Raw genomic sequence first — 27,647 nt, 5'->3', positions numbered from 1 at the left:
ATCGGTATGAACATTAAACAATGGTCCAAAGCACTGAAATACCATAGGATTGATTAGTTTGTATCTCAGTATCATACAGTATGTGACCCTAACCAGCATAGTTTATTGTTCAATGTATGAATCTAGCCAATTACATTAATTTAGTAAATCTTAGTTTAGTGAGATGCAGGTTAGTATCAAGTGAGAATTGAGCCACTCTATAGTGTATGCGAATCTTGTGGCTAAATGATTTATCTGATTGGGGAAGGAATAACTACTTTGATAAAAGATGGAAACCGTTTAGAGACTTTTTGTTGAAAATGAATAAAAACGAATTGATGATCTTGGGATTTACTGATTAAAAAGGATTGTTTATAGGAAAAAGGGAATCAAGATTGGGAGAGTGGAAATGCTAATAATGTGTTTATAATGACTGTAAAGTAGATCGGAAGGCACTTGTTTAGAATTTTTTTAATCCCACCCTTATTTTTATAAGTAAGGGAGAGAACATATTTAATAGTCTTTCCTCCTCCTATTTTCCCCACAACAGTCCTGTGTGGTAAGATGGGCTGAGAGAAGGGGCATGGCTCAAAATCACCCTGCTGGCTCTCATGCCTAAAGTGAGACTAGAACACAAAGTCTCCTGGTTTCTAGCCTGGTGGCTTTTTTTCTCTCTCTCTCTCTTTTTCTCTTTTGACTTTTATTGCTTTTCTCTTTTCCTCTCCCTTTTTCCTCATTCTTTCTTTGCATTTCGGTAGTTTTTAATTCTATACAATTGTCTTCCCAATAAAAGTTCCATAAAAATACAAGAAAGAAAACACGAATCTCGCAGCACAGCTTGTTGCAGTTCCTTCCTTTTTCTTTTTGAATCACAAGGGCATTTAGCGGTTCCTTCGCTCTCATCCTCTGCATGTTCCCCTGAAAAGAACCCACCACGAGGTAAGATACGTAAGGAATGGGAATCAGTAAACATGCATCAGGTTCCTTTTTTTGTCTAAATAGTATGTTCAGAGACAGCTGAGCAGGAAGTTAAAATCCATACAAAGCAGCCCAGAGAAGAGGCTGCTCTGCGTGCTTTGCTGGGAAAGAAAAAATGACTTCAGAGATAGCTGTGGAGTAGCTAGCTTGCACAGATAGCTCCTTGCACAGAGGAAGTCTTAAGCTGAGGCCTTTCAGATATTCTTGAACTACAACACCCAGCATCCCTTCCCTTTGACAGAGTGCCTGAGGAGTCTGGAAGCTAACAATGAGTAGCCACAGGATCACCTCACCCCCAGCCTTGTCACGGAGGTGGCATTCCTGAGCACAGCCAGAGTTTTCAATGAGGACAATGAAGAATTTGGTGGGTCTCCTTAGGTGGTTGGCCAGGGTAGCACACCAGCCTCTAAGTCCAGGCTATGGTTAGCTGGCATGCCGAGTTCTCCTGTGGGTGTCCTGCAGAAAAATCGTTGGAGGCCCCCCTCCACAGGGTTCAGCATCCAGATATTTTTTTCCTCTCTCCAGTTCCCCCAACAAGCTAGAAAGAAACCTGGCAAACTAGAAAAAATTTGACAGTTTGACTCTTTTATGAACACAGGGATTTGTCTTATTGTGAACCAAATTGTTGCCCTTCTAGTTGGTGGTTTTTTTCTCCAGATCAGCAGTACTACAACTAAGTTGTTGAGGCCTTTCCTGATCCAACAACTGGGAACCCTGGTTTGGGCTGTACCCTGAGTTGTGGTCCTTTCTCTACTTCCTACTTCTTGTTTTCATCAAAGCAGCAACTATTTAAAGCTGTGAAATGGGAACAGACTCTTATCAAATTTTCAGTTCTTATCGAGACAAAACAAGGCGAAGTATGTTTAGCCAATTCTGGCCATTAAAAAAAAATTAGAACAGTTGCTGAGAAAGCAAGACTATTCTCAGACCTTTTTTTTTTAAATCATGCATGTTAGAACACAGTGTTACATTCAATTACTGGCTTCATCCTTAGAATGAATACCCTGACTGAGGTGTCCGTCATTACTTCAGTACCAACACAAGGATTTGGCATGTCTTAGAGCCCCCAGAAGAATGATGTTAGACTAAATTGTTAGTTAAGATTCTTAATCAACCTTGGCTTTGTTTGCCTGAACAAAGTAACACTGGAAAAAAATTCACAGCCACCTAGAGTTCCAAGAAATTGTATTTCCTTTATTATTTTAATTTTTTTGTAACTCAACAAGTTTCCATTTTTTTAAATATTTTTAAAATTTTCATTATATATTTTTTTCTGTTTAATGCACTCGACCCAAAATTGGTTTGGCATGTTGAGGGGAAGGGAAAGGAACTGAAAGATAGAGAAATGGAAAGGAAGAAGAGACGTACTAGACCAAAGCGGTGGAGTGAAAATAGAAATGAATCAGCACCATGGGAAAGAAGGGGAAGTGAGGGACCAAGGTGAGAGAGCACGAGTCAAACTATTCCCCACGAGCCCTGACCTCTTGGCCCAGGCCTTCCTTCACGCTGCCATTCAAAAGGCACGGCTTCACCGGTATACCTGGAGGGAAACTGAACTGGGAAAGCAATGGAGGCAGGGAAAGGGCTGGGATGGGACAGCTTCAAAGAGGCAGTGTGGCTTGAACCGGAAACTAGCCTGATGCTCTCCAGAGTGTGCCGCCATCATCTTTTCGGCTGTCACACATCCCCTCCCTGTCCTAGTGCAAACACTTCTCTTGCACAGCTGTGCTTGCTTGACATAGAAATATTTCATGCAACCTACCCCAACCCAGTCTCTTCCTGACAGTATAAGTCTCATCATCCCCAGCTAGCACCACTGTTGGGGTAGACTAATCTACAGACACAAGAGCTCTCAGTGGAACCCCTGCTAGTCTTGCTTTAAGGGCACCCCAGCACACACAGAGAGGCACAGGCTGGTGTGTAGGACCTTAAAAAGAAGACCAGTTTCAAGTGAGGAGCTGCTGGGATAAGGAGCCAACAGAAGACTCTTCCTCATCAAATAATAGGAAAATGGATTCCCCTTAAACAGAGATCCTACCGGAGCACCGGTCTTGTTCATGTAATTTGAGAAGGATGAGCAGTTCTCCACTTTTGAGAGCTGCTGGTTGCTGGTTCAGGCTTTGTAGCTGTCCTAGCATGGACTTTGCAAAATAATAATCCTTCAGCCTCACACATGAAAAGTTTGGAAGCAGCCTGAGAGTTCCTAGCAGAGAAAGAAGTGCATTTCACTCTCACACAAAAAGGGAACAGAGTGTGTGTGCCACTGCTTCCAGTGATTAAGCTCAAAGTGATTTTTAGAGCAGCAGAGTCTGAGTTCTAAAGTTGCCCTAGAGGTAGTGCTGTCCTGAACTAGCTTATGCATATGTACCCCTCACGTTGACTTGCAGACAGCCAGTTTTAGAGAAAATAGAGATGGCCTTGAAGAGCAGACAACAGTGTAGCTGGTGAGGGCTGACTTCCCCACCCATCTTCAGAAGAATGGAGAATATAGACCATATGTTGGCCTCCATGCTATGCTGGCCTGAAGGCCAGAGGGGACAATTTGGATTAACTTGCACATCTGGTTGCATTGCACCAAGGCAGTGAAAAGAAATGGCTCTGGAAAAGCTGAATGGAATACTTTTGCTAAAGTGAATGGAGCTCACGGATTTGCATAAGTCTTAGACAAAAGTGTAGAGAAAGAGAACTGCAGTCCAGAACCTTCAATTAATAGATTGCAAGCAGAAATGAACACGATGCTCAGAACAACCAGAGACATTTAGAACAATTGTTGAATGGGAAACTGAGCAGACCCTCGTCAGGAATCCCATGCCCTCTCTGGCTATCAGCACGGACGTAGCAATTACTGTCTCCTAAGCGCTCACGATGAGCAATACCTATCTCCTGGTTTTCTTCTTCAAACATTTGATATTTTTCATTCCTTCCGGTGACCTCCAGAATGAGATTTCAGTATCATAAAATAAAAGACAAATATAAAGAGGCATCCTGTACAAAGACATGACGATTCAGTATCCGTACTATATTAATCTGCACAAGACCTAAGCTAAAGACACTCCGCCTGACCAACTCAATCCAGGACTTCAGAGAGAACGACACTGAGCTTTTTGGAAGCAGCACAACAGGACTCGGCGGTGCCCTTCTTTAGTGTATGTTGCTGGAATGAGGCAAGGGCACCTGAATGATGCTGTCCCCAGGAAAAATCTTAAGAAGCAAAACTCTATACTCTCCCAATAAACGCTCTTGCCATTTTGAAGGAAGTAATATCATTACTGCAGAGAGAAATTATATTCACCCACCAATTCTCGACAAACCTGTTAACAGATCCAAATGACACACATACACAAGGTCTTGGATTCAAGGTGGAAAGTGCAATGGTATCAGCTTTGCTGTGGCAGTAAACCCCACCCCTCACCCCCAGCAACTTCAGTGTTAGGGAGCAGCAAGCAACACAGTGCCATTCTATAACCTATGATAAAAATCTATTTAGAGCATAATTTTATTTTGGATGGTTTTATGTTCCTCCCCCACCCCCAAGAGCTATAAGAACAAAGAAGTGGGAAACTTCAGAAGTCTGAGGAGAAAGATTATTACATGTGATTATAAATAGAGGTGTAATGTTTAAATGTAATTGTAGCCCAGGCCTGTTATCTTCTGAAATGTTGAGTGTGGAGGTGTCCTCTATTTAAATTATAATAAGTTCAGTCTGCTCTGAGAGTAATTTCTGCAAATCACATATCTGGATTCCCACAGCTTGTTGTTATATTCTTTGGGCCTGCACTCCAAAAACAAAACAAAATCATTTTTAAAAAAATCTGCTACCAGGCCATTAAACTAGAACTCACCATTTGCATCAGGGATATTGTGATGCTGTTAATCCCTCTCTCCTCAAACATTCCCAGATAAAACTTCTGTAGCCTTAGACCAATATTTCTCAACTGTGGCAACTTTCAGATGTGTGGATGTCAACTCCCATAATTCCCCAGCCAGTATGTTATGCTACCTGGGAATTCTGGGAGTTGACGTCTACACATCTGAAAGTTGCCAAAGTTGAGAAGCACTGCTCTAGGCAGCCATACTGAGTGACATACTATTCCCTTTTATGCCATATCTGCTTATAGCTAGTTGTATCTCTCTACTCATTCTCATTAATACACAAAACTCTTTGGGGCTTCTCTCTTCAGCTTAAATTTAAAATACCTGTCTCTGTGTCTATATAACTTACTCAAGTTCAAAATAGTAGTGTTTTGCCTAGTGGCAACTAGCATTCAAAGAACAGGACAATGTTAAATTCCAAATTTGAGAACAGGAAGAAAAGCTGCCTCTCTGTATAAAACTGGCAATATTTGAGTTGATTCCAAGATTTGGACCCTAAAACCCCCTTATCACAACTGCTACCCACATTTTTTTTCTGGTACCAGGAGAGCACATGAAATAACACTGATATTAACTCATATGTTTGTCAATTTCCTCCTTCCTCCAAGTTTCACCAGCTGAATGGACCTTGAACACCTAACATGCAAGAAAATGCAAAGCTTTGTGTTGGGCTGCCAGAAACTCAATCCTCATAGCTTCAACTCTTTGCAGGGAGAACAAGGGCAGTCTTTGGTTTGTTTGTTTTCGTTTTGCTTTTAATGAGAGGTTTCCACATGGAGGTACCTCTTGGTATAAAACCCAAGGAGGTTCCTGAACCCAGAGCCTTCCTTGGAGCAACACAGCAAAGGGAAGTGGGGTGAATAAGGCCATTTGGTATTGGAAGGGGACTGATCAAAACCACAGGTCGTGGATGGAACAGGGAAATGAAAGCAGGACCTTAGTTTTACTTAATCACACATTGACTTGGGGGCAAAATCAAAACTGTGGCAGAAGGAGTGTGGACTCAGAAGGGTTTGCTAGCAACCCTAGCAATCCTCTCCACTTCTTGCGCCTCAATACCAATGAGTAATACAATAGCACAAAGGACAAAAAGCCCTGCTATCCATTTCCTTGTGCCCTGTGTCCTCATGATCTGGATATAAAGCAAAAGCTATTTGGACACCTTTAAAAAGTGCCAATTTCATTGTGACTAAATGCAGGAGTGTGACTATTACTGTGAGCTGAGGAGGCAGGAGGAAAATGTTTTATGCGGAATATTCCACCTAATTCTACTATGCATAATTCCTCTTGATTCAAAAACCCGCCAGCTCAAGCTCTGCACCCCAGAGAACTATCCATTTATCCTTAGATGTAAAGCTACGGAATGCCGCTCGCCTACATGCTCTGTTGCTGCTGGCAGATAACCTTCCACAGTATTTGGGTTATTGGTCGAAAAAGACATGTAGCATGGTTTCTCTTTTCCCCCAAATTATTCAAGGACAGTTTGGGGTGTCTCAGTGTTTGTTAGAAAGATCTAGTCATGTCACACTCTCAGGGAAAACTGAGGAACTGAAAATGCAAATGGATCAGGATTAGGTTTGCCTCCTGGTGAAACCCAAAGCATCTAAGGATCCTATATGGTAATTTACCGTGGAGGGAGTTGGTTCATTGTTAATATTGGCAGTGAGGTAAGAGACAGCGGGACGAGACACTGGAGGATGGTTCATTTTTCTCTCTGATGCTGAGAGAGAAAGCCCAAGCTATCTGGAAAGCTTACTGAAAAACAGCCGATTCTCTGTTTTAGCTGTCGACAGCCATCGATATACCATCTCTGAGGGGATTGAAAGCCAAACAAAATGAAATCAAAACACTGAATGCTTTGAGGCTCTGGCCAGTGAAACCACACACACCACTTACTTTCTTTGATAGAACGTCACCTGGCAAATGCCAGCCTGGATGTTTCAAATAAATACGTGCAGTGTGGCTTCTTAAAAAAAGGAAGTGAAACCCTACCTGCCCACCCCTGCTACTAAAATTTCTAAAAGCAAAGGATTTTCCTGGCATCTACAGCATTGCAGAACTACAGCATCTTTGGGTCTTGCGGTAAAAACTTTGAATTTTTTTCCCCCACCCACAGTTGCAAAGTGTCAGTTAATGAGAAAATAACCAACTTCATCAGGATGTATGAAAAAAGTACCTCATCTGGAAGGAAAGGGAAAATGCTTCAAGGTCACAGAAATGACGCAGTATATGTTATATATTACATAAAAATTGTGCCAAAATGTTTCTTTTTTTCCTTGATTGTAAAAATCTGCTCTTGGTAGGCTCCCCCCTCCATTGTCTTCATCAAAGAAGGGTTTTTCTTTCCCCTTTAATGCTCCCATATACACATGGGGCCAGAGCAGAGCGGAGTGCTATATATCTATATATATTAGGATATAGATATAGATATATTTCAAACCCAGACAGAAAAGTTCCTTGGTTTGTAGTTTTCCTTTTTCAAGTGAGTAAATCGATTCTTGGTTGTTGTTTTGAGGATCTCCTATTTACAGCATTTCAACTGATATCCCTTCCCCCTTCCCTTAGACCCCGTTCACCCTGCCCACCGCCCGCCAGAGATATGGTGCCTCTAGGTGAGACCGGTTCCTCCTCTAGCTCTCCCGGGACAAGAGCTGTTGAGTAAAATCGGAGTTGTGCTTGAAGAGGGAGATTTGCTATTTCTTCCTTTGGGGAAAAAGTGCAGTCTGGGTTAAGTGTTTTTGTTTTGCTTTTCTCATTTGTTTGAAAGATACAATCCATCCAGTTTTTTTGGGAAAAAAAGAGTTCAACACTCCTGTTTCTCCCCATGTGGTCCCAAATATGTTCGGATGGCAGCCATATTTGCATTGCAAGTACTCCTGATTTTTGCTTTTGCTTCTTCACAGGCAGGAATGAGACAGAGGGAAGAGGATTCTTCTTGCATCACTACTAAATGTTGGAGAAGGAACACAGTAGATTGGGTGAGGGATTGACCCAGCTGACAGCTGCCCTCAACTCCATCCCTCCTCATCCGTATTTTGTATGGTTTCAAGCTTGGTGGCCACAGAAAAGAAATGAAAAGGGGGAATGACCATTAAATGTGGCAACAAAAAGTAAAGCAAAAACGAAAATAAGCCAGCTCAGTGCTACTTTCTCCTTCTTCCCCAGAAGCAATGCTGCAGCTTAAGTACATCTATGTAGCTTTAAAAAGACAAAGGAAAAAAAAAAGGAAGATCGTTTTTTTTTTTTTTTTTTGGCAGTCTTGCCACTCTGACGCAACAAATAAGGAGCCAACAGAAATCCCACTGATAACCTGTGGGCTTCCCAACAAATACTGGGAGGCTAGTTGTGGTCTTAGCATCAACTGAACAGCTCCTTCCTTTCCCCCCACGTGTACTTTTTCCTATGACATGGGGCAGCGCAGTGGCCGTCGGCTGCATCTAAACTCTAAGAAGGCCATGTGCCTTTTTGTTCGTGTTTTCTTGTTGCCAATAAAGTCATGGGGAAGGGAGGGTGGAGAGTGGGTGCAGAGTATTTCTGCATGTGTCCCATTCTCTGCACATGACACCCTCATGGCTTTGATTATTGAAGCGATACAAATTAATTTTCAACTTTCAAACTTTCTCAATCTATTGTTCCTCCTCCATTTTCTAGGAGGTATTGTCATAAGTCTGATCTTCTGGCCTAGATACTGCTCTCTTTCCTCCATTGCATTCGCCTGGAAAAGGAACTGAGATCTTCTAATAGGCAATGTCTCACTTTCTATCTGGAAAACTAAGTGGATGGAAAGATAGCTGGATAAAATGGCTACCTGCCCCTTTGGAGAAGACCTCTGCCTCCACTCTTCCTTCCACCTTCTCTCTTCCACTCATTCCCCAGCCTGCTCCATTCTCTTCTTCCCCACCATTTCTCCAGCAAAAAATGAAAATGTTCAGGTCACAGCAAGGATGCCATGTTGGGGTTAGGAGGTATGGTCCCTTAGTCCCTTTTCAGCCCCTCAAAGGCTGGTCACCAGCTGCATTTGGCCATCTCCCTCCACTGCAGGGTTCTCTAAGCTTGCTGGGACCAAATACCCATCATTGCTGGGTCTCCGGACTTGGTAGTAGGCCTGGAGCTGGTTGCGCTGCACCAAGGCTGGCCGGTTGGTATAGTAGATCTCATTGATGGCTTGGGCATGAGGAAGCACTTCCCCAACTGCCTCAGGGCTGCTGTCCGGATACGGGGAGTCCCTCAGATTGGTCATACTGGTGTATAATGAGTCCCTGTTGGGCGAAGGAGCTTGGCCGTCACCCCCCTCTGTCAGGTCAGCTGTGCAGCTTTCTGACTCCTCCAGGTCGCTCTGGTAGAGGATGGACTGTGCCCTCTGAAGCAAGAGTGGCTCCTCTAAGGCCTTATACATAAGTTCAATTTCCATGTTCTCCTCATGTGTCAAGGAAGGGGCATCAGGCACAATGGCGTCATCCTCATTGTTGGTTCCCCCTCCCCCTGCTACTACATTGGGAGGGGGAGGAGGCCCAGGGGGGTTGGAGGTCTCAGTGGAACCCCCACCTCCCTTGACCGCACCACTGCCTCCCCCCCTCAAGTTGTTATGCACCAGCTCAGAGATGATCATTTTTTCAAAGGCCGCAGCATCACTCAGGTTTCGTCGACAATCAGCCATCTTGGTACCCTCGGCGGAGAAGTCACCACTGCGGAGGGAGTAGCTGTTATTGAAGTTGCCATTGAGCGGGAGGGTGTCCATGCCACAAGCGTCTCGGCTGTTGTTCAGGGGGTGCTCTGTAAGGGGCAGCACAGATAGGGGCATTAGTGGCAGAAAATAGGAAGGAGGCCCTGCGCACCTTCTGGGGGCAGTGGATGCAGTAACTCCAAGATGTACATTAAAAGGCAAGCTGTTCACTGGAAACATATGAAAGACATCTGAGCAGCATGAACTCATGAATGTTTAGGCACACAAGCGCTATGAACGTGTTTGGGCTGGGACAAAGGAGAATTGCCTGGGTGGGAATCATATGGGATGATTCCCAAAGCAATTGGCTTGTGTTCAGAGAAAGGAGGTAGCATCAAACTGACTCCACCTCTACCCCCTCCATAAAAAGGCAAAGAGAAGTGAATCTAAAACTGCTGCTGGAAAGATAATTTGCGCTGAACTGAATTGGCCAGCGCGTTTCAGGGGGGAAAGGGGGGCTTATTTCAGAGTTCTATACAGTCTCCTTTATTTCAACAAGACACTTTGAAGATTTGTTCTAACCATTTTTACAATCCGGTGGAAGAGAAAAGGAACCTTTTAAACCAAACCCACTCCTGTTAAAGAGGAGAAGGTGATGGAGAAGAAAACAGCCATATGGGAAATGCCAAATGGGTTTTTGCTGATTTGCTCTTGGCTGGAGAGCCTTCAGAGTAGGGTTTTCGGGCACAGATGCAACAGACACTAGCTCCCCAAAGGAAACAGGGCTGGTTAACCACATTTAGAAGTGTTCATCTAAGGAATTTATTCTCTTCCCTTTACCCCCCCAAGAAAACCTAGTCTAGAATATCAAGTTATATAACTGCACCACTGGGAAAGAATTGTTACGCTATACGCAATGTATAGTATAAGCTTTTGAGATAACATTAAATTATTAAAATAGGGCAGGGGTAGGCAACCTTGGCTCTTTTATAACTCGAGGACTTCAACTCCCAGAATTCCTGAGTCAGCCATGCTGAGGGGAAAGGGAGAGGTTTCCAAGCTGAGCCATGCTGGCTCAGGAATTCTGGGAGTTGAAGTCCACGAGTCATAAAAGAGCCAAAGTTGCTACCCCTGAGATAGGGAGTTGCTTTCACTAAGTAAAGGAGTCACTCCCTAAATAAGCAAGGCTCAAATATTTCCTGAAGTGTTCTAAGTGATGGCTGTATGTATGAAACAGCATCTTCCTTTTTCCCTTGTCTCGGCCTCCCTATTTCCACAAGATTTAAAAACAAGCATAGAGTCACTTTGATAATTTGATAATTAGACCCCAGCATTCTGAAACAAAGAACAAACATGTACAGCTGTTGTCACTGAGAAGGTGTATTTCCAATAATAATTTTGATTTTCTTTTTCATTGAGTCAGTATCTGCAATTCACTTCTCTTTTGGCTGCGGGCAAATTTTGACTGTGTGCAAATAGCTCAGGATTCAAGGGCCCGGGATTTAAAAATGCTTGTGTTGGAACAGCTGCATCTGTCAGCAATGCCCACTTACATATGTTAAATGGGTTTGTTAGGCGTAAGTGTGTCCGTGTGTAGAAAAGTGTAACTGCCCATTCGTTATAGGTGATGGAGAAGAAAACAGCCATATGGGAAATGCCTAATTTAGCCAAGCACAGCCACATGCATTATGCAGTATGGATGCCACCTCTTTGCCCACAAAGGAAAGATGCTGAAAGGCAACAGAGTAAAGCAGTGAAGCAGATACTTTAGAGGTAGGGAGCCCCAGCCAGATCACTGGGCCGACTGCTTTAATCCAGCATGACTGGGAGAGTGGCTAGGTTGGGTATTTCTCAGCTCTGTGGGTGCTACTTGCTCCATCTGGTGCCTACAGCTAGTACTGCGAAAACCATATGGCTTCCCCAAAGATAAAGAAATGGAAAAGTAAAGCCCGAAGAGTCCCTCCCAGAGCCAGCACTCCCTGCAGCCAACAGATAGGATGGCACACGCTTGCCCATGCCTGTTGCGCACCCACCCCAGCCTGCCAGTCAAACTAGCAATGAAGGAAACATTACTGCGAAATGGAACTGGAAAGGAGGGACGTACTGGACTCTCGGAAGCTCCCTGGAGGCAGCATCGATTAGGAGAGAAAAAGGGGAAAGAAAAGAAAAGGGAGTTACCCAGGTGGCCACAGCGTTTAGTCGAATATTAGCTATGATCCATAATCTTCATATCCCACTGGTCTGAGTTTGGTGGAAGAGCATGCGGTTTGCAGGGATAAAGTCTCAAATTCAACCTCTGCAGAGTTGAAAAGGTTGCGCCCCCCCAATGTGTACAATGTATGTCCTGTAGTCCGGATTTGTATAATGTCCCTTCTATTTACTAGGTGCATGGATGCAGAACCTTTTTTTCCAATTGCAAACTCAGAAATGAAAAAGAAGGATTCTCCTTCTAGATGGTGACCATCTTACCTGGAGAGTTGAAGACAGGGGGTGAGGCAGGGTTGAAGCCCACAGACTCAGCAATGAGTGTGTTGTAGGGACTGCTCCCGCCCCGTGTCTGCAGCACGGGGTTGGTCAACAGGTGGTTCCCCATTGTACCTGCAAAGAGAGTGCATGCACAAGTGTTAGGATTCTGCAGGACACAAAGGTCTGTATCTGGACAAGAAAAGGCTATGGTGGGCAGTGAAGAGTTGTGGACCTCCGGTCCGTGGACTGGCACTGGGCCACGGCATGCCAGCAACTGGGCCGCGCAAACAAGTGAAGCCCCATTCGAGGAATGCAGGCAGCACACAAAACCACGTGCCCTCTTTCTCCACAAAACCGATCCCTGGTGCCCAAAAGGTTGGGGGTCTCTGTTGTAGACGATAGGGAAGCTCTTTGGAGGAATGATCACTACAATGTAAGCTAGACTGGAGCTCTATCATTTTCTTGAGAGGACATCTGGAGATAGCTAAGAAAGAGAAGGCTACTTCAGAAGAAATTGATCCAAAGTATTAGGTCAGGAGTTGAAGAAGGGGCTTTGTGACTGCCCGCTTAGAACATGAGATCTTTTTATTCAGCAGTATAGATCTTCCTCCTCACTTGTACGGGTGAAGATTCTTATTCTGGTTTAAGACAGGTTCATTGGAAATGATGGATGGTGACCACTCACCTCGGTTAAGTGTCGGAGTGCTGTTGAGATCACCTGCCATGAAGCTGGACTCCGTCTGTTTCCTCACAGTATCATTCCACATTCTCCGGATTCGGCTCTGAAAAGACAACCCCATTCTGGATGTAACAGAGCTTTGTCTGTTTTCCCCATTCATCTTACATTCATGTCCTGGTCTTCTCAAAACCTTTAATCTGGCTAAATCCTCTAGATTTAACTAAATCGTCTGTTCAATGACTGATCTGCCCTAATCCTTGCCAGACTTTACCTGTGTCCCAGAGTAGTAACGGTTGTTGCTGCGGATAGCTGAAGTCTTGAGTGAGCCTAGTGTGGCACCTGGTTGGCTTCGGAGGCAACAGGATGCATGTCGCAGGCATTTGCTGAACTCCCGGTGCACCTAATGCGAAACAAGGGAAAGAGAAAAAAAAGGAAAGGGAGAAAATGCATTGTTCCATTCATCTTTCAGACATGTCATTCATTGTACTCTGCTTTAAGAGGGGTCTAATAGATAATGTATCGCACCTGGAACTTCCTTTGCTGCTACTTCTGTCTTTTTCACTCACCACATACGTACAAGCATTAACAAGAGAAGCACAGAATACTTACACAATATCCTTTCACTTGTGTGGATAAGAACACTTCCCAGTAACACAAGGGCTCTTCGTGCTGTTCAGTTATTTTAGCAACTATTCCTAGCTTTTCAGAAACAATCTTTACCATCATGCAAAACTAGAGATGGAACATTCGTTTACTTGCTTAGATAAGGAAAAATGTATAAACTAAAAAGGTGTCTCACTTTGTCAGGAATATTTTTTTTAAATAAAGAGCACTAATTACAAAAAAAAAAACAAAAAAACCCAGGTAACAAACACTGTCTGAAAAAAGTCAAATATACTTTTTCTCACAAATCACGATGAGTTGTGCATGATTTAATTCATCTAGGTTCAAAACTAGAAATTTTTATTCATATACAAAATCTATGCCAATCGGATATCTTAATCAGCTAATTATTAAGACTAGTATCTATATTCTACTAAAACTCTTGTAACTCTTAACTAAGCAAAACCGTGCAAAACTTTTTCAATCCTGGTACCTCAAATGGGCTAACTTAGGGAATGGGTCCAAAACCCAGGACACATGACTCCTGTGGAACTGGAATTTGGCAAGCTTTATAAAACATTGTATGACATAAAATTATTATAGAGCATTTTATGACATAATAACAAAATGTGATAAAACATTTCCCGTGATCAAACGTCTGGTGTTTGAATGTGCTGTACACTTCAACGTGGGCTACTTTCAAGGCATGCCAGCAACATTTCTGAATATGTCTCCTGAATTTTAAAGAACTGTTTAAGTACATTAGAAGCTCTTCCATTGTTAAAGACATTGAGGGCTCTGGTAGGGAAATATCTCTGAAACGATGACCCAACTGTCATAGGTTGTTTATAACTGAATGAAATTATTTCATCAGATAGCTCAATTCATAATGTAGATTCAAAGTATCCTACAGTCAGGGCTTTTTTTGTCATAGAATGCCCAGAACGGAGTTCCGGCACCTTTTTTGGATGGAACCTTGTAGGGTAGGCAAGGCGGGTTGTATGACGTGTGTGAGTTCCGGCACCATTTTATTTTTTTGCCTACAGTCCATGCTGGTTTTTTGCAAAAAAAAAAGCCCAGGCCTCTGACTAGGAAGCCCTGTTGCCTTTATAAAGCCCCTTGATCAGCATCTTGCAGCATCATCTTCATTGGTTTTCCTCAACCTCCCATTCTAACCTGTGTCATGTTCTTCAATACCAGAACTACCCACCTTTTTCTGCAGTGCACAATGAAAAACAAAGAAGAACATGCCCTGGAAAGCATTGAAGGTAGTGAAGAGGTAGGCCATGACAATAGATTCCTTGTTGATAAAGAGGAGGCCAAAGGCCCAGGTGAGGCCCAGGAGAAAAAGCAGAGTAATGGCTCCAAGCGCCCAAGACCTGTAGAAAGAGAGACTAGTAAATTCAAGATAGGCATTGATTCCCCTCACCTGGAATATTTGTTTATTTAATATCGTATTCATGTTAAATAGGGACGGGAAAGCTTATAACTATTTGTAGACCGGCTATATAAAGGGGAGGAGAATCCAGCTGGGGTGGATTCTATATGTTTGATGTTAAATTTATTCGATACTTGGGTCATTTTTTTTCTCTTTTTTTGTACACCAATCTCTTTTCTTTTTTGTTGTTGTTAGTGCTGGATGTAATTTTTTTGTTTTGTATTTTACTTTTGTGGATAAAACAAAATAAATATATTATTAAAAAAAGATGACATTGGGCTTCACTACTCAGATCTTGATAACATTGGGGCTTCACTACTCAGATCTTCCTCCTACCTTCAGAAAGTGGGTTCTTCAACTTTGTACACAGGGTAAGCTGCCTTGAGAAGGTGAAGGTGGTTTTTTTAAGGGATGGACTCAATGCTTGATGAGATGGAGCTACTGGTAGATCAGGGCTAGGCAACCTTGGCGCTTTTATGATTCGTGGACTTCAACTCCCAGAATTCCTGAGCCAGCCATGCTGGCTCAGGAATTCTGGGAGTTGAAGTCCACGAGTCATAAAAGCGCCAAGGTTGCCTAACCCTGGGCTAGATGGACCAGAATCTGCCTGTGCCGCACATTTTATGAAAAAATACACCAAAATGCTTATTTACACAACAAGCCACAAGGCGAGGGACTGGAAGGATCTTAAGTGAGATTTAAAGGTCACATAGCCTGAACAGCAGCCTAAGAAGACAGTGATTATAAAATCCAAGGTAAGGTAAAAATTGCAGGAACACATTATTACTTCTACAGGGGCAACTCACATTCCCAGGCCTTAAATGGCCCCGAAAGTACTGTCTTCTTCCTTGCTCTCTAAGAAAGAATTTATTAACTGTTCTTCATGGCTTTTCTCCCAAGGGTAAGTTTAGGAGCGAAGGAAGAGAAAGCATCTTTGACTGAACATCGGGGTTTGTTTTTCTGTATATATAATGAAGGGAAGAGTTCCTCTGTGATGTTTGCTGATGCCAGAGGGTGAACCAGAAAGAAATGGGTGAGAAGACATGAGATGAGAAAATAAAAAAAAAGAATCTCCTCCAGTTCTCAGATGCGGTTGTGTGTCAGATGTTGCTAGTCAAAAAACTGCTTAGTGGGCTCTGTTTTCTTACTCATCCTTATCAAATCATGCTGATGGTTATAAAGCTGCCTCTTTTACTTTTGCCCTCTGCTATTACCCTCTGCTTTTATTCATGCATTACAAATGAAATGGGGGGGGGGATATCATATCACATCCCCCATTCACAGTTCCTGCAGTTCTCTATCCTAAATTCAGTTTGGCAGTCATCTTGGCATTCTTTTTTCTCCTATCTCTCTCATACCTAGCAATAGTTATTTTAATCTTCTGGTGTTTTAAAGCATCAAAAGTACACCAAATTTAACACACAAACTTTTTTTTTGTAGTATAACTATGCTCCAGCTTAGGCCTTTGTAAGGTGGCTTCACACCAGAAAGCCTGAATAATTAGATATTCAGCTTTGTTTCTGAGCACACTTTCATACATTTATGCTCTTTTTAAAACTTTATTCTACTGGAACTGATATTATTGAAATTAGTAAGAAGAAAGTTCCAGAAACTCAGAAATGGAAGATACTTTCTTTAGATTGAAGAACATTCAATTTTCATTAAAACAATGGATTTTGCTACTCTTAGATTCCATAAACATGTTTGTTTTCAGTCAAGTTTTTTTTAATACAGGAAGTTGAATATTCCCCGTCATATAGCATCCACTCTATCCATGTATCCTACAAAGAAAGAACTTCCTCGGATAGGAATCGTGTAAGAAGACATGGCCTCATTCTTTTATATTCAGAATATTCTTCATATGATTGTTGTCTTCCCTTATTCTTCCCATTCCCAATAAGTTCTTATTTCCCAATAAGTTCTTTTCAAAAGGGATTTCTCACTAAAATATCCCTGATGTACAGAGTTGTTTCCCATTTCTGGGTTTTGCAGCAAAGAAAGTCCAAATCATTTTCTTAAGTCTCTACTTTTTATAGCAATGCTAATAACAGGCACAGGATATTGCCACATAGTGGGAGAGTCTAACATGATTGCTTTGGGGGTGGGGAAAGCCTTGGTCACCTGTTATGAGCTACTCTTAGAATCCAAAGTATCTTCAAAGAAGTGGCCCCTAGTTTTAATTATATTTTTATATTATTATTAGCCTCAATCCCAGAATCATACATGGCTTGAATCAACCTTAAATCATTTTGATTCTCAGGTCACACACATAGTACCTTCAACAAGAAAGACTTCTCATGTGTGTGTGTGTATGTATGTGTGTATATATATATATATATGTATGTATGTATGTATGTATGTATGTATGTATGTATGTGTGTATATATATAGGTCTTTGGTTATTCGGGTTTTCTCCTGCGTAAAATTGGAAGTGTCTTGGCGACGTTTCGACGAAGTCTCATTCATCATCTTCAGGCTGGTGTTTCCGGCTTCGTGCTTCTAGGAGCAATGTGTGATCATAGCTGTTTCTTCCTTTTAACTGCCAGTGGGGGTATGAGCTGATTGGATGAGAGCTTGGCTGTGTTCTGATTGGATAGAGATGTGTTCTGATTGGTTAGGAGCTTGGCTGTGCTCTGATCCGATGGGGGGGGTTGGCTGTGCTCTGATTGGATGGGGGGTTGGCTGTGCTCTGATTGGGGGAGTGTTCTCCTTGGGTGGGGGCTTTGTTGTGCTCAGGTTAGTCTGAGTTGCATGGGGATGTGAGATGGTGAGCTGCATTGCTATTGTTTGGCTTCGCGTTCGTGGTCGTGCCTCATCTTCATGGTGGGTGTCAGTTTGCTTCATGTATGAATTGGAGGGGTTTAAAGTGGCTAATGATGCAGCTGTGGTCTGGCTTCTGGTTTGTGATTGTGCCTCATCATTGGTGTGGCTTTGGGTTTGCAAACACATACAAACACCCGCGAAAACCTCAGAAAACATACATACATACATACATACATACATACATATTTAAGCACAACATAAGTGCTCCCCCCCTGTTGTGTGACATATGAAAGATAGAATGTACATGAATTCTCTCTCATTGACTTGATATTTACACCAGCAGTCCATTAATGTTGAATGCATGTTCTATTAATTGGGTGTTTGGAACAATAGAGGATTTCTGTTGTTATACCACTTTCCTTACAATATTCTTTTTTCCTGGGCTGGCTCAGCAATTTGGGATATAGCATTTATATAGTTTCATTTTGGATTAGCTCAGGATTTGATCCTGTCTGCCATGCAGCCATGGAGAGTATCAATTAGTATCATACATGCAGATGTACTATTCTGCTCAGATGGTAAATAAGTGACTGGAGGGTAGAGAAGCACTATATAAATTTCACTGTCATAGACAGATCATTATATGGTTACCAGGCTAGCCATCAGCACAGGTTATGGACTAGTCAAAAAGGCCTGCCCCTAGTGTCTAATGCAGGGTGTCAAACTGCTGGCCAGTGGGCCGGATGCATCATAGCAAAACCGCAGCCAATCCATTGCCAGCAATGGCAAAAAAAGTCACGATACGTCGCAACATGTTATGTGACGTTGTGAGTTTGACCCCCCTAATTTAATGGATTTGATTTACTGAATCCACTTGGGGATTTTTCTATTCCGGCTGATCAGTGGAACACAAAAACAGCATGGACAATACATAAGACGGTCCCCATCAGATTTGACAGGAAGCTAAAACATATGAAACAAAAGGCATGACAGCTTTTTGAGAACAGCTGGAATAAATCTTGGGATCAGTCAGGACATCAAAGGTTCAAGTTGATTAAGAACATTATTCCATGGCAGCAAAGACAGCAACAATTACCTATTTTCCACTGCATCTGCTTTTCTATCTCCTCCCCCAAGATGCTGGGAGTGCGGGATGAGAAGCTGGAAGACTTTATGCCTCACTCTAAATAGTTGATACTATTGTTTTGCAAAGGAAGCATCAATAGACACATTTTGATTTGGACTCCATTGTCAGAGCAGGTATGATGTTGTCTCTTTGGGAACTACTTTATTTTATTGTTTAATATGCTCAGCTTGTGGATACTGAAGATCTGAACAGACTGTATGAAGAAAGGAGCCCATACCACTTCCACCATATGTCCCTCTAGAATGAGCCAATAAATACCTATGAGACTGTTACAAGACTTATTTCTGAGCAAATATAGGGCACAAATATCCTTCTTTCTTTTACAGACATTCATGTATTCCCTCTGCGAATGCTATGTATTTTTCTTCTTTTTATGTCCTTTTTTATCCACATTTAATGTCTGTTTGTATATTGTTTATTGATGTATTATTATATTTTTGTTTTGTTATTTGTATACTATTTTGGGATGATTATACGAGAAATATATTTGAATGATTGTATACGTGAATAGCCATTACAATTAATTCTTTTGCTTTTCTGAATAAAGACAAATATCAGGAATTGTCAATTTGTATGAAATATTTAAAACCCCCAAACAACATATTGACACATTGAGCTGAACTAGAATCCAAAATAAACATAGCTGCAAAATCATACCAACAGTGAATACATGCTTTGCAACTAGACAAATTGGAAAAACAGAAGAAAAAATCAGCATGAAAGAACTGAACTGTTTTCTGAAAATAATAGTTGCACTCTTTTGATAACAGTATTAGGAAAGAGAAAGTACTATGTCAATTCCATCTATAATCCAAGGTGGAAACCTTCCATCTATTGCTAACTACAGATTCCAGCATCTCTTCCTAGCTAATGTACTAGAGTTTCCATTTAATTAATACCTGCAGAGCTAAAGTTCCCCACTACTAAATTCCAGGTTTACAGGATTCTTAAATCATGTGCACATCAGGGCCATACTATATAAACTAGGTTTATTGGATGCCTTCTGTTCAGTTTTCATGCATTGCCTGACTGAAAATAGAGGGAACCCAAACACTGATTTTAATCATGATAGTTAGAGGGCATTCTGGGAGCTGCTAAAGAGGGTATTCAGGGATTTTATTCGGCTTCATTCTTGGAACTCCTAGGGATTATCAGTCTCTCGTGGAAGCGTTTGTTCACTCTTGCTCTAGCTACACTTAAGCATGGTTCTGAGCCACTTGAGTTAGATTGATGAAGGTTAATGAACTCTGCATTTCTCAAGTTTGGTTGATGTTAAAATGGAACTATTTGTCTTAACTTAGCAACAAGCAAAGTATGTTCTGCCCACCAACTATAATTGGCTGGATTAATCTATTATGAAAACGAGGATAAGAAGGTGTGAACTTGTGAATAACACATGTGTTTTGACAGTTTGTCATTTGTAAACTATTTGCTGCAAAAAATCTTTCCCAATTTTCTTAATGAGGTATGCTTTTCACTTCATTTGCTGTTGAATAAAACAACTCTATTTCTCTAGGACAGTGTTTCCCAAACTTGACAATTTTAAGGCACGAGGACTTCAACTCCCAGAATTCCACAGCCAGCAAAGCTGGCTGTGGAATTCTGGGAGTTGAAGTCCACATGCCTTAAAATTGTCAAGTTTGGGAAACACTGCTCTAGGAGAATGGGAATCCCTTTTACAGAGGTATGCAAGGTTGTGCTTTTTGAAAAGGACGGAATGACTTCAAGAAATCTTTGCAGGGTGTTGTTTTGTAAAAACATCAGCTGTCCAAAGGCCTTGGCTAGACAAATGCTTCAAGGAATCATCCTGTTTCTGAGCCACCTCCAAAGTTCAGTATGCCGAAAGGACCATTTCAACTCTTCAAACCCCTTTCTCTGGAACTAAGGTTTTCATTCCCAGCTGTGAGTTGGTAATGAGATATTGCTGGACTCACTGTTGAGGGCTTTCTGTCCTATTGTCTTGAGAAATGTCTTACATTTAAAGAGATATAGAGATGCCTACTTTGTCTGGGCTGGACATGTTTTGTTCCAGTGTCCTACGTTTGTTCAGATGACAACAGAATTAAGCTATTAAGATAAGGAGGCATTTCAACCTACATCAGAAGATCAAAAGGAATCAAAAGAGAAACTTACTTGATATTATCCAGTCGGCTGGAGTCAGGCTTGAGGACAGATGTGTTGCGGATCATCTTGTGCAGAGTGATCATGAGGAACACAAGGTTGATCTGGAAGATATGTACAGATGGGTGAACAAACGAACGAATGAAGGGATGTGTGTGATGGGAATTCTTTGCCTTACAGTTCCCCCAGTTAGAAACCTTTTTCTGTCCCATTCTGAGATTGGCAATGAATTCCCACTGTATTTTTTGGAATCAGATGTGCATTACAGCACATATTCCGAGCTTTGGGAAGAAAAAGGATATCTAATGGATTGGGAAGTGTTGGAATAAGGACTTCAGTACTCTACCCAGGTTTAGTTTGAAGTCTTCGATTATAAGACTGAGAGAAAAATCCAATCTCAACTACGCCAAACAATCCTTCAATGACTCACCCCAATAACAAAAGAAACGGGTCCAATGAAACTCCAGATGAAATAGTTATCAACTCGAAGCCAACAACTGCCAAAAGAGAGCAAGACATGTTTAAACAGAGACTCAAAAGAACAGTGGACATCCCACACTTTCACTACTGCATACAGTAGTTTGACTGGCATGCAATGATAATTTCATCAAAACTTGCTTGGAAACCTAGATTAATTCCTTGTTCATCCAACTACTTTGGTCTTCTAGCATACCTTTCTTTTTGCTATCCCTTGCCTTATCTCTAAATTTTTACTTCTTCTTTCAATTAAAATCTAGTATTTCTACCACATCTCAAAGGATAATGTATTTATCCTTTTCCTTAAATTTACACGTTGGATCTGTGATTAAAAACAGAACATCATTCTTGTTCATCCTCCACCAACTGTGGCCCCTCTACTTACGCCTTTTCAGTGCCATAGCTGCGGTAGTCAATGGCGGCAGCAATTCCCACTACCAGGGCAGGAAAACAATAGCCACCTAGATAGTAGTATTTCCTGCGGGAATACTCGCTTTCAAACACTTCAACCAGCATGAGGTAAAGGTGAATGGCCTCCAGGCACATCCAGGAGAATGCTGCCAGGAAAAAGTAGTGAAGCAGCCCAGCAAAGATGGGGCAGGCAATCTGGGGTTGAAGGGAAAAGAATACCAGTTAGCATGGATTTCTGTGTATCTTTGGGAGGGGAGGGGGAATATAAAGATTTATTTAAAATCTCTACATCGTGCTTCCAGTTATGCAACGTGCAGTTTATATGTTGTTGATATTAGAAAAAGAGAAGGCTGTCTTCATCTCTATAAATCACTCTGTGCACCAATTGCTGCTCTTTAAAGACTGTCCAGATTCCAAACTACAGCTTCCATTAGCATAGCCAGCCTGGGTAATGGTGAACAGTAAGGTAACAATATACACAAGGCCATAAACTGTTTCCGTTTGTTGTGTACATTGGCTCCCTGCAATAATATTCTTTCATTAAGTCACCCTACTTCCACTCATCATGTGCCCTGGGACAGGGGTCCCCAACCCCCGGTCCGTGGACTGGCACCGGTCCACAGCATGCCAGAAACCAGTCCGTGCAAACCAGCGAAGCCCCATCTGCAGGGTGCAGGCAGCACACAAAACCATGCCCCCTCCAGTCCATCAAAAAAACCTCTCTCCAAGGAACCGGTCCCTGGTGCCCAAAAGGTTGGGGACCTCTGCCTTAGGACTTCTTTAGGGGCAACTGAATCATCTGCAGCTTTTGGTTGCTTGCATCGCAGTGCTGAATTGAATTTAGTGTTTGCTTCCCCAGTCTTAAATATTTCTCCTGTCACTTATAACACAGAGGTTCTTCTCTGAATGTTGATAGGCTGAGATTATACTATTACAAATGCTCTTGAATTCCTAGAAGGATCTATTAATCTCTTCCTCCCTGTTCCCTCTCTTTGCCAACTAATGAGAGTAAGCTGCTCAAGTTTTAAATCTTTTTTTAAAATCTTTTTCTGGTGGACACATAGCCTAGAAAGACAGGCAGATGTTTCCCCTACATCCAAACCCTCATAAATGGGTTCTATTCCTGCTATGGTTATCATCATCACCACTACACAATCACAATCAATGCCATAATCTTAAGACAATGCTGTTGCACTGAGAAGGGGCAGCAGATAACCTTCCTCCATAAAGGGAAGATGTTTCAGAGAGAAAATAGAATTTTACTTCCAAGCTAAGTAACTCTTATTTTCATATATATTTTTTATTGAAGCTTTTAAACAAGACGATAAAAACTAATATAAACTAGTACAAAGTAAGGAAGAAAAAAGCAAAAGCAAAGAAAAAACAAAAAAGGCCAAGAAAAGAAAAAATGATGAAGAAAACTAGAAGAAAAAAATAAGATATAAAGTAGCTTCTTCACATCTCTCTGCAAAGTTATATTGTATTATTCTTTCGGTAATCTATCCTACGATAACCTCTCACTTTTGTGAATTCTACAAATAAATATTTGAAAATGTGTTATCTGAAAATCTTTTTGCAGTCTAATATTTCTTTAGCAATACACAGAGATCAGTGAGATTTTCAGTGGAATAACAGTCCAAGGGACGTATGCAGGCACACACACACACTTACACTATTTTCTGAATCGAAAAGGCTTATCAATGTCACCCAGAATTTGGCAAACCAAATGAAACCTAGTGAGAGCCCCATCCTAGCCTATTCTACCTCATGCCCCCAATGTGCCTCGCAGATCCCACAATGCAGAGGAACAATCCATGGTGGCTTTGCATATAATAGGAAAGGAAAACCATCACATACCTCATATTGTGTCTTGTCAATTCCAATAAGAAAAAGGAGCTCAGTCATGAAGAGATTGATGCAGAGGTTCTTGTGGATGGTGTTGCGGTCAGTTTGCAACCCACGGAGGAAACAAAAGGTGGATATGCAAATGGCCAAGCAGACCAGAGAAATCACAATGCCCACCCATGTGATGACAGACAGCAAAAGTTCATTGATGCGGCCCTGATACTGAAAAGAAAAAAAGGAAGAAGTCTGGTGAGTGTGGTGCCCTTGTCCCCTTAGCCACATGCTAAATTTTATACTGAACTTAGTAATTAGAACAATGGTCTCCACTATTGGGTAGCCATGGTGTGCTTTGGTCATTTTCTAAATACTGCGAAGCCATTTCACTTTTATTGACATCATAGACCGACCATTTTCTTAACATTTGAAGAGTAACAGCTCCCCTGATTTTACATATGACCCATACAACAAGATAAAGATTCAGCATGCATTAAGAGTTAAAAGGATGGCCCCAATGACTGGAAACCATTTCCCTCCACCTAACATATTTTGTCATATTTTATCCCACCCTTCTTTTGGCGAGTGATATGCTTACAATTTCGCGGTGTGCCATGAGGACAGCAAAATTGGTGAGATGACTGCAAGCACAGGTGGTGTGGGTCTTGTTGGTCTCCATCAGCCGGCAGCCCTGTGTGGACCAGTATCCCATCATGGAACGCTCCGAATAGTTCCAGAAAGAGCAATTGGCATTGAAGTGATTCTTGTCCTATGTGGAAACAGAAATGGGTCTGGGTGTCATCAATAAAAATAAAGATGGGGGGGGGGGAAGGGCACTTCCTGAATATAGATAGTTCATTATACCGGAAAAAAAAGTATGACTTGGTTAAAAGTGAATTTATACATGCTCAAAACATTAGCAGTGAAGCCTTTACAAAGTGTAAGTTTGCCACTGTTGTAGTTTAGTGTAGATTACAAGGCACAGATACCAGGGCATGGGATTTATTGAAATGTGCAAAGACAAGGAAACAGATAGAACGATCCCAGGAATCATGCTTATCTCACCTCCAGGTGGGAAAGAGTAAAGATGACAGGGTCCATAAGGAAGACACGACTAGATTCCTTGTTGATGGAGGCAGCGATAACTTGTGAATTGACAACAAGTGAGGGGCTAAGTGGACCAACTTCACTTCCAAGCTTGATTGTGGCATTCTCAGTAGAAAGGAAAAATCCCAAATTATTGTAGAGGATGAAAACAACTTTGACCACCCCTATGGAACAAAGGGAAAGGAGATCAGTCCCATAGCCTGGGGTGTAATAGACAGGATCAATTATTGCTAGAAAGGGAGGAAAAGAGGTAATTGCATGATGATGGTTTCCAAAATGTTCCAGGAAGATGTTTATCAAGGTCCTCCCCAAATCTGGAATTCCTTCTCTTGCTCACCATTACGACTGTTTTGCTTGATTGTGTTGGCTGATAGCTGGATTGAGTTTCTGGTGGGAAACTCATATGGGAACACAATATCAGGCACTTGTCCATCTGTATTTAACACAGAGACCTCCAACACTACAATGGGAGAGAAGAATGGAATAGGTTAACCCAAAAATACAGATCAAACAATAAGAAGCTGTAGTAATTATTCTTCTTTGAAAATTTGGTATCTAAAAATTTGCATGTTTCTGAATAGATACCGAATGTTATCTTCATGTTTCTCCATGTTTAGACTACCAGAACAGAAATGGGGTGATTTGGTTTCAATCTCTCTTTTGTCTTGCTAAGTTTATACTACGTTCTTTAAAAATACTTGGTAGATGTTAAATTATCCTATCTATTTTGCTTCCCTTAATACTATATTTTGTTATAATCAGTTTTGCTACAATCAAATTGCAAGAGTTAAACTATGTGCTAAATGCAAGAATCATGTCTAGGCAACTGTACCATTTCCGCTTATCCTGATCTGTTTTCCACTCCATTGTGGATGGTTGTTTTCATTTTGTATCTAAAGAGCTGGAGCCATTTTACAATTTTATTGCTTGCTCTATTGCTCTGAGGTCACTTAATCCAAGCAGCAGTGACACACCAGAGAAACCTGGCAGGAGGCTAGGGTTCTACATTTATTATTCAAGAGCTATGACTTCAGTCTGGCACTAGACACAAAAGGTAAGCTTCTCCAGGTTGCCTAGGCAAGTTATTAATTTATAGTTATGCAGAACACTATTGTGAGATTTTTTTGCACACAAGGAAAATGGTTTGCAAAACTGACTGGATTTTCTGATTTTATTTATTTATTTATTTGGTCTAGCTAGCATCACATAATATGTCATTTCTGTGTAATGAAATGGCTTGGACTGCATTGCTTAAAAAGTTGGCAATAGCTTAAGAATGGATTTGACCTCAAGAACAGACAACTACTGCCTGAGATATAAGAGGGTACCTACATTTTCAACCAGGCAGGATATGGCCAAGAAACTGGATGGGAAATTTCTAAATTCTACATCTCCTAACCCTACTCTTCTTTCTATTCTCCGGTTTAATATCCTATTCTTTTCTACGTGTTTTAACACCATCGGCTGCACTTGTACTTTCTGCCTAGAAAAAAAAACATTTTAATGTGGCATCTAATACGTAACCATGTTTGGTATGATTCTGCCCATGGCAGCACCATCTTGTTCAAGAGATAAATCCAAACACCCTTTAAAGTAGCAGCCTGGGAAGTTGTGAGTCTACTTCTAGATCACTGTAGAACATGACAGACACGTAAAGAGAACTCATCATACCTTATGCATTATGGATGTTAGTTCTACAGAACAAAGCAATGTGAAAAGCATTTTATAAATTTCTGTGTTATAATAATCTTATATTATTATTTTATCATTGCAATAACTTTGTAATGCTTTAACTCAGGGGTGTCAAACTCAATTTCATTGAGGGCCGCATCAGCATTGCAGTTGCCCTCAGGGGGCCATATGGGTGTGGCCAGGGTGGGTATAGCCTACTAGGTGGGTGTAGATGGAGTGGGTGTGGCCTACAGGGTGGATGTAGCCAGCTCTACATCGTTCGTGTCAAGGATGCCTGTGGGGGCCTGGGCAGGAGTGGGATAGACCTGAGGGTCTCTGGCAGAAGGGAGTGGGACTGGGGCAAGTGCCACGGCATGGTCCACTGGAGGAGCCTCACTGTTCCTCTCACCCCATGTGGGGGGGGGCTTATGGAGCTAAGACTGAATGCGTTTCAGCATAGATGGCCACCACAAAATTATACATTGGCTCCCGGTTGGCCTGGGCCAGGGCCAAGGCAGAGGGGGCCGTTCCCTCACTGTTTCCAGGATGGCTTCACGGGCCACATGAAACCACTTTATGGGCCGCATCCAGCCCCCGGACCTTGTGTTTGACATGTCTGCTTTAATTGAATGATGAAAAGATATCCTAAAGCTCACTTAAGTGAGATAATAGTAACATGCTATCATCCTACCCAGGGCTGTGCCAAGCAGATTCAGTCTTGTGCCTGACCAGTGAAAACCTTTCTCTTGTTTTTACCCCACAGACCTATTTGTACCAGGCTCCTGAAGTAAGGAAGTGGGGAATGCTACAGATATTCTTTCCTTATATATATATATATAAAATGAAGAATAAATGAAATTAATGCTGCTTCCACATAAGAAACCTGTTTCTCTAATGTGTTATGCAATGGAAATACAAATCACATTTCTATGGGTGCGACGGAGAAATAAGGACACCGCCAGGAGGTATAACTCAAGAGCCTTTAAAAAGTAAATAGCACCTTCTTCTTTTTTGACAGCCCACATTTGATAAAGGCTCCCTCCTCCCTAGGTTTACAAAGCACAGGCACTGTGTACAATAATGTTCAGTACACACATTTTGAAGAAAGAATGGTTGGCTGCTTTAGAATTGCTCCAGAAAGGCATATGTCTGCTGCACCCACACACTCTGTGAAGTTCCCTTCTTCCCAATTGACTTCTTCAAGATAAAGCAGACAGACTGATGCCTACCAACATTATTCTTAGCAGTGACAAAACGGGCTGGTTCTTTGACATTGTCAGCCAGAAGGAAAGCTCCCTCTTCCAAGATATCAAGCAGCATGGTGGCAGTGTGCACTTGCTCTGTGGCATTCATGTCCTTCCACGATTCCAGTGCCTCTGGACGCAGGAGGTTGTCCACCGTCTCCACCACAGCCTAGAATGACATTGAGTTT

General features: G+C 41.9%; 1 protein-coding gene across 9 annotated transcripts in view; it reads right to left on the bottom strand.

The window, feature by feature from the left end:
- Positions 1 to 2,130: 2,130 nt before the first annotated feature.
- Positions 2,131 to 27,647, bottom strand: part of ADGRL1 (adhesion G protein-coupled receptor L1) — a 153,846-nt gene continuing 128,329 nt past the window's right edge. For 5 of the 9 annotated variants that reach the window (XM_039349163.1, XM_039349164.1, XM_039349167.1 and 2 more), the window contains 14 exons: positions 27,445 to 27,628; positions 24,882 to 25,004; positions 24,503 to 24,708; positions 24,036 to 24,206; positions 23,456 to 23,665; positions 21,573 to 21,793; positions 21,141 to 21,207; positions 20,723 to 20,814; positions 14,452 to 14,620; positions 12,910 to 13,038; positions 12,645 to 12,741; positions 11,963 to 12,091; positions 11,598 to 11,615; positions 2,131 to 9,603 (listed from right to left, as the gene is read on the bottom strand). In XM_039349163.1, the coding sequence (XP_039205097.1) occupies positions 8,825 to 9,603; positions 11,598 to 11,615; positions 11,963 to 12,091; positions 12,645 to 12,741; positions 12,910 to 13,038; positions 14,452 to 14,620; positions 20,723 to 20,814; positions 21,141 to 21,207; positions 21,573 to 21,793; positions 23,456 to 23,665; positions 24,036 to 24,206; positions 24,503 to 24,708; positions 24,882 to 25,004; positions 27,445 to 27,628 (2,595 nt within the window). In that variant the 3' untranslated portion in view covers positions 2,131 to 8,824. Of the gene's footprint in view, positions 9,604 to 11,526; positions 11,616 to 11,962; positions 12,092 to 12,644; positions 12,742 to 12,909; positions 13,039 to 14,451; positions 14,621 to 20,722; positions 20,815 to 21,140; positions 21,208 to 21,572; positions 21,794 to 23,455; positions 23,666 to 24,035; positions 24,207 to 24,502; positions 24,709 to 24,881; positions 25,005 to 27,444; positions 27,629 to 27,647 lie in introns of all 9 variants that reach the window. The other 4 variants (XM_039349165.1, XM_039349171.1, XM_039349169.1 and 1 more) reach the window with 3 other exon arrangements.

This window comes from Crotalus tigris, unplaced genomic scaffold (genome assembly GCF_016545835.1).
Source record: "Crotalus tigris isolate CLP2741 ecotype Arizona unplaced genomic scaffold, ASM1654583v1 scf7180000018229.695902, whole genome shotgun sequence".
NCBI classification, from domain to species: Eukaryota; Metazoa; Chordata; class Lepidosauria; order Squamata; family Viperidae; genus Crotalus; species Crotalus tigris.
This window is presented reverse-complemented; position numbering and strand designations above follow the sequence as displayed.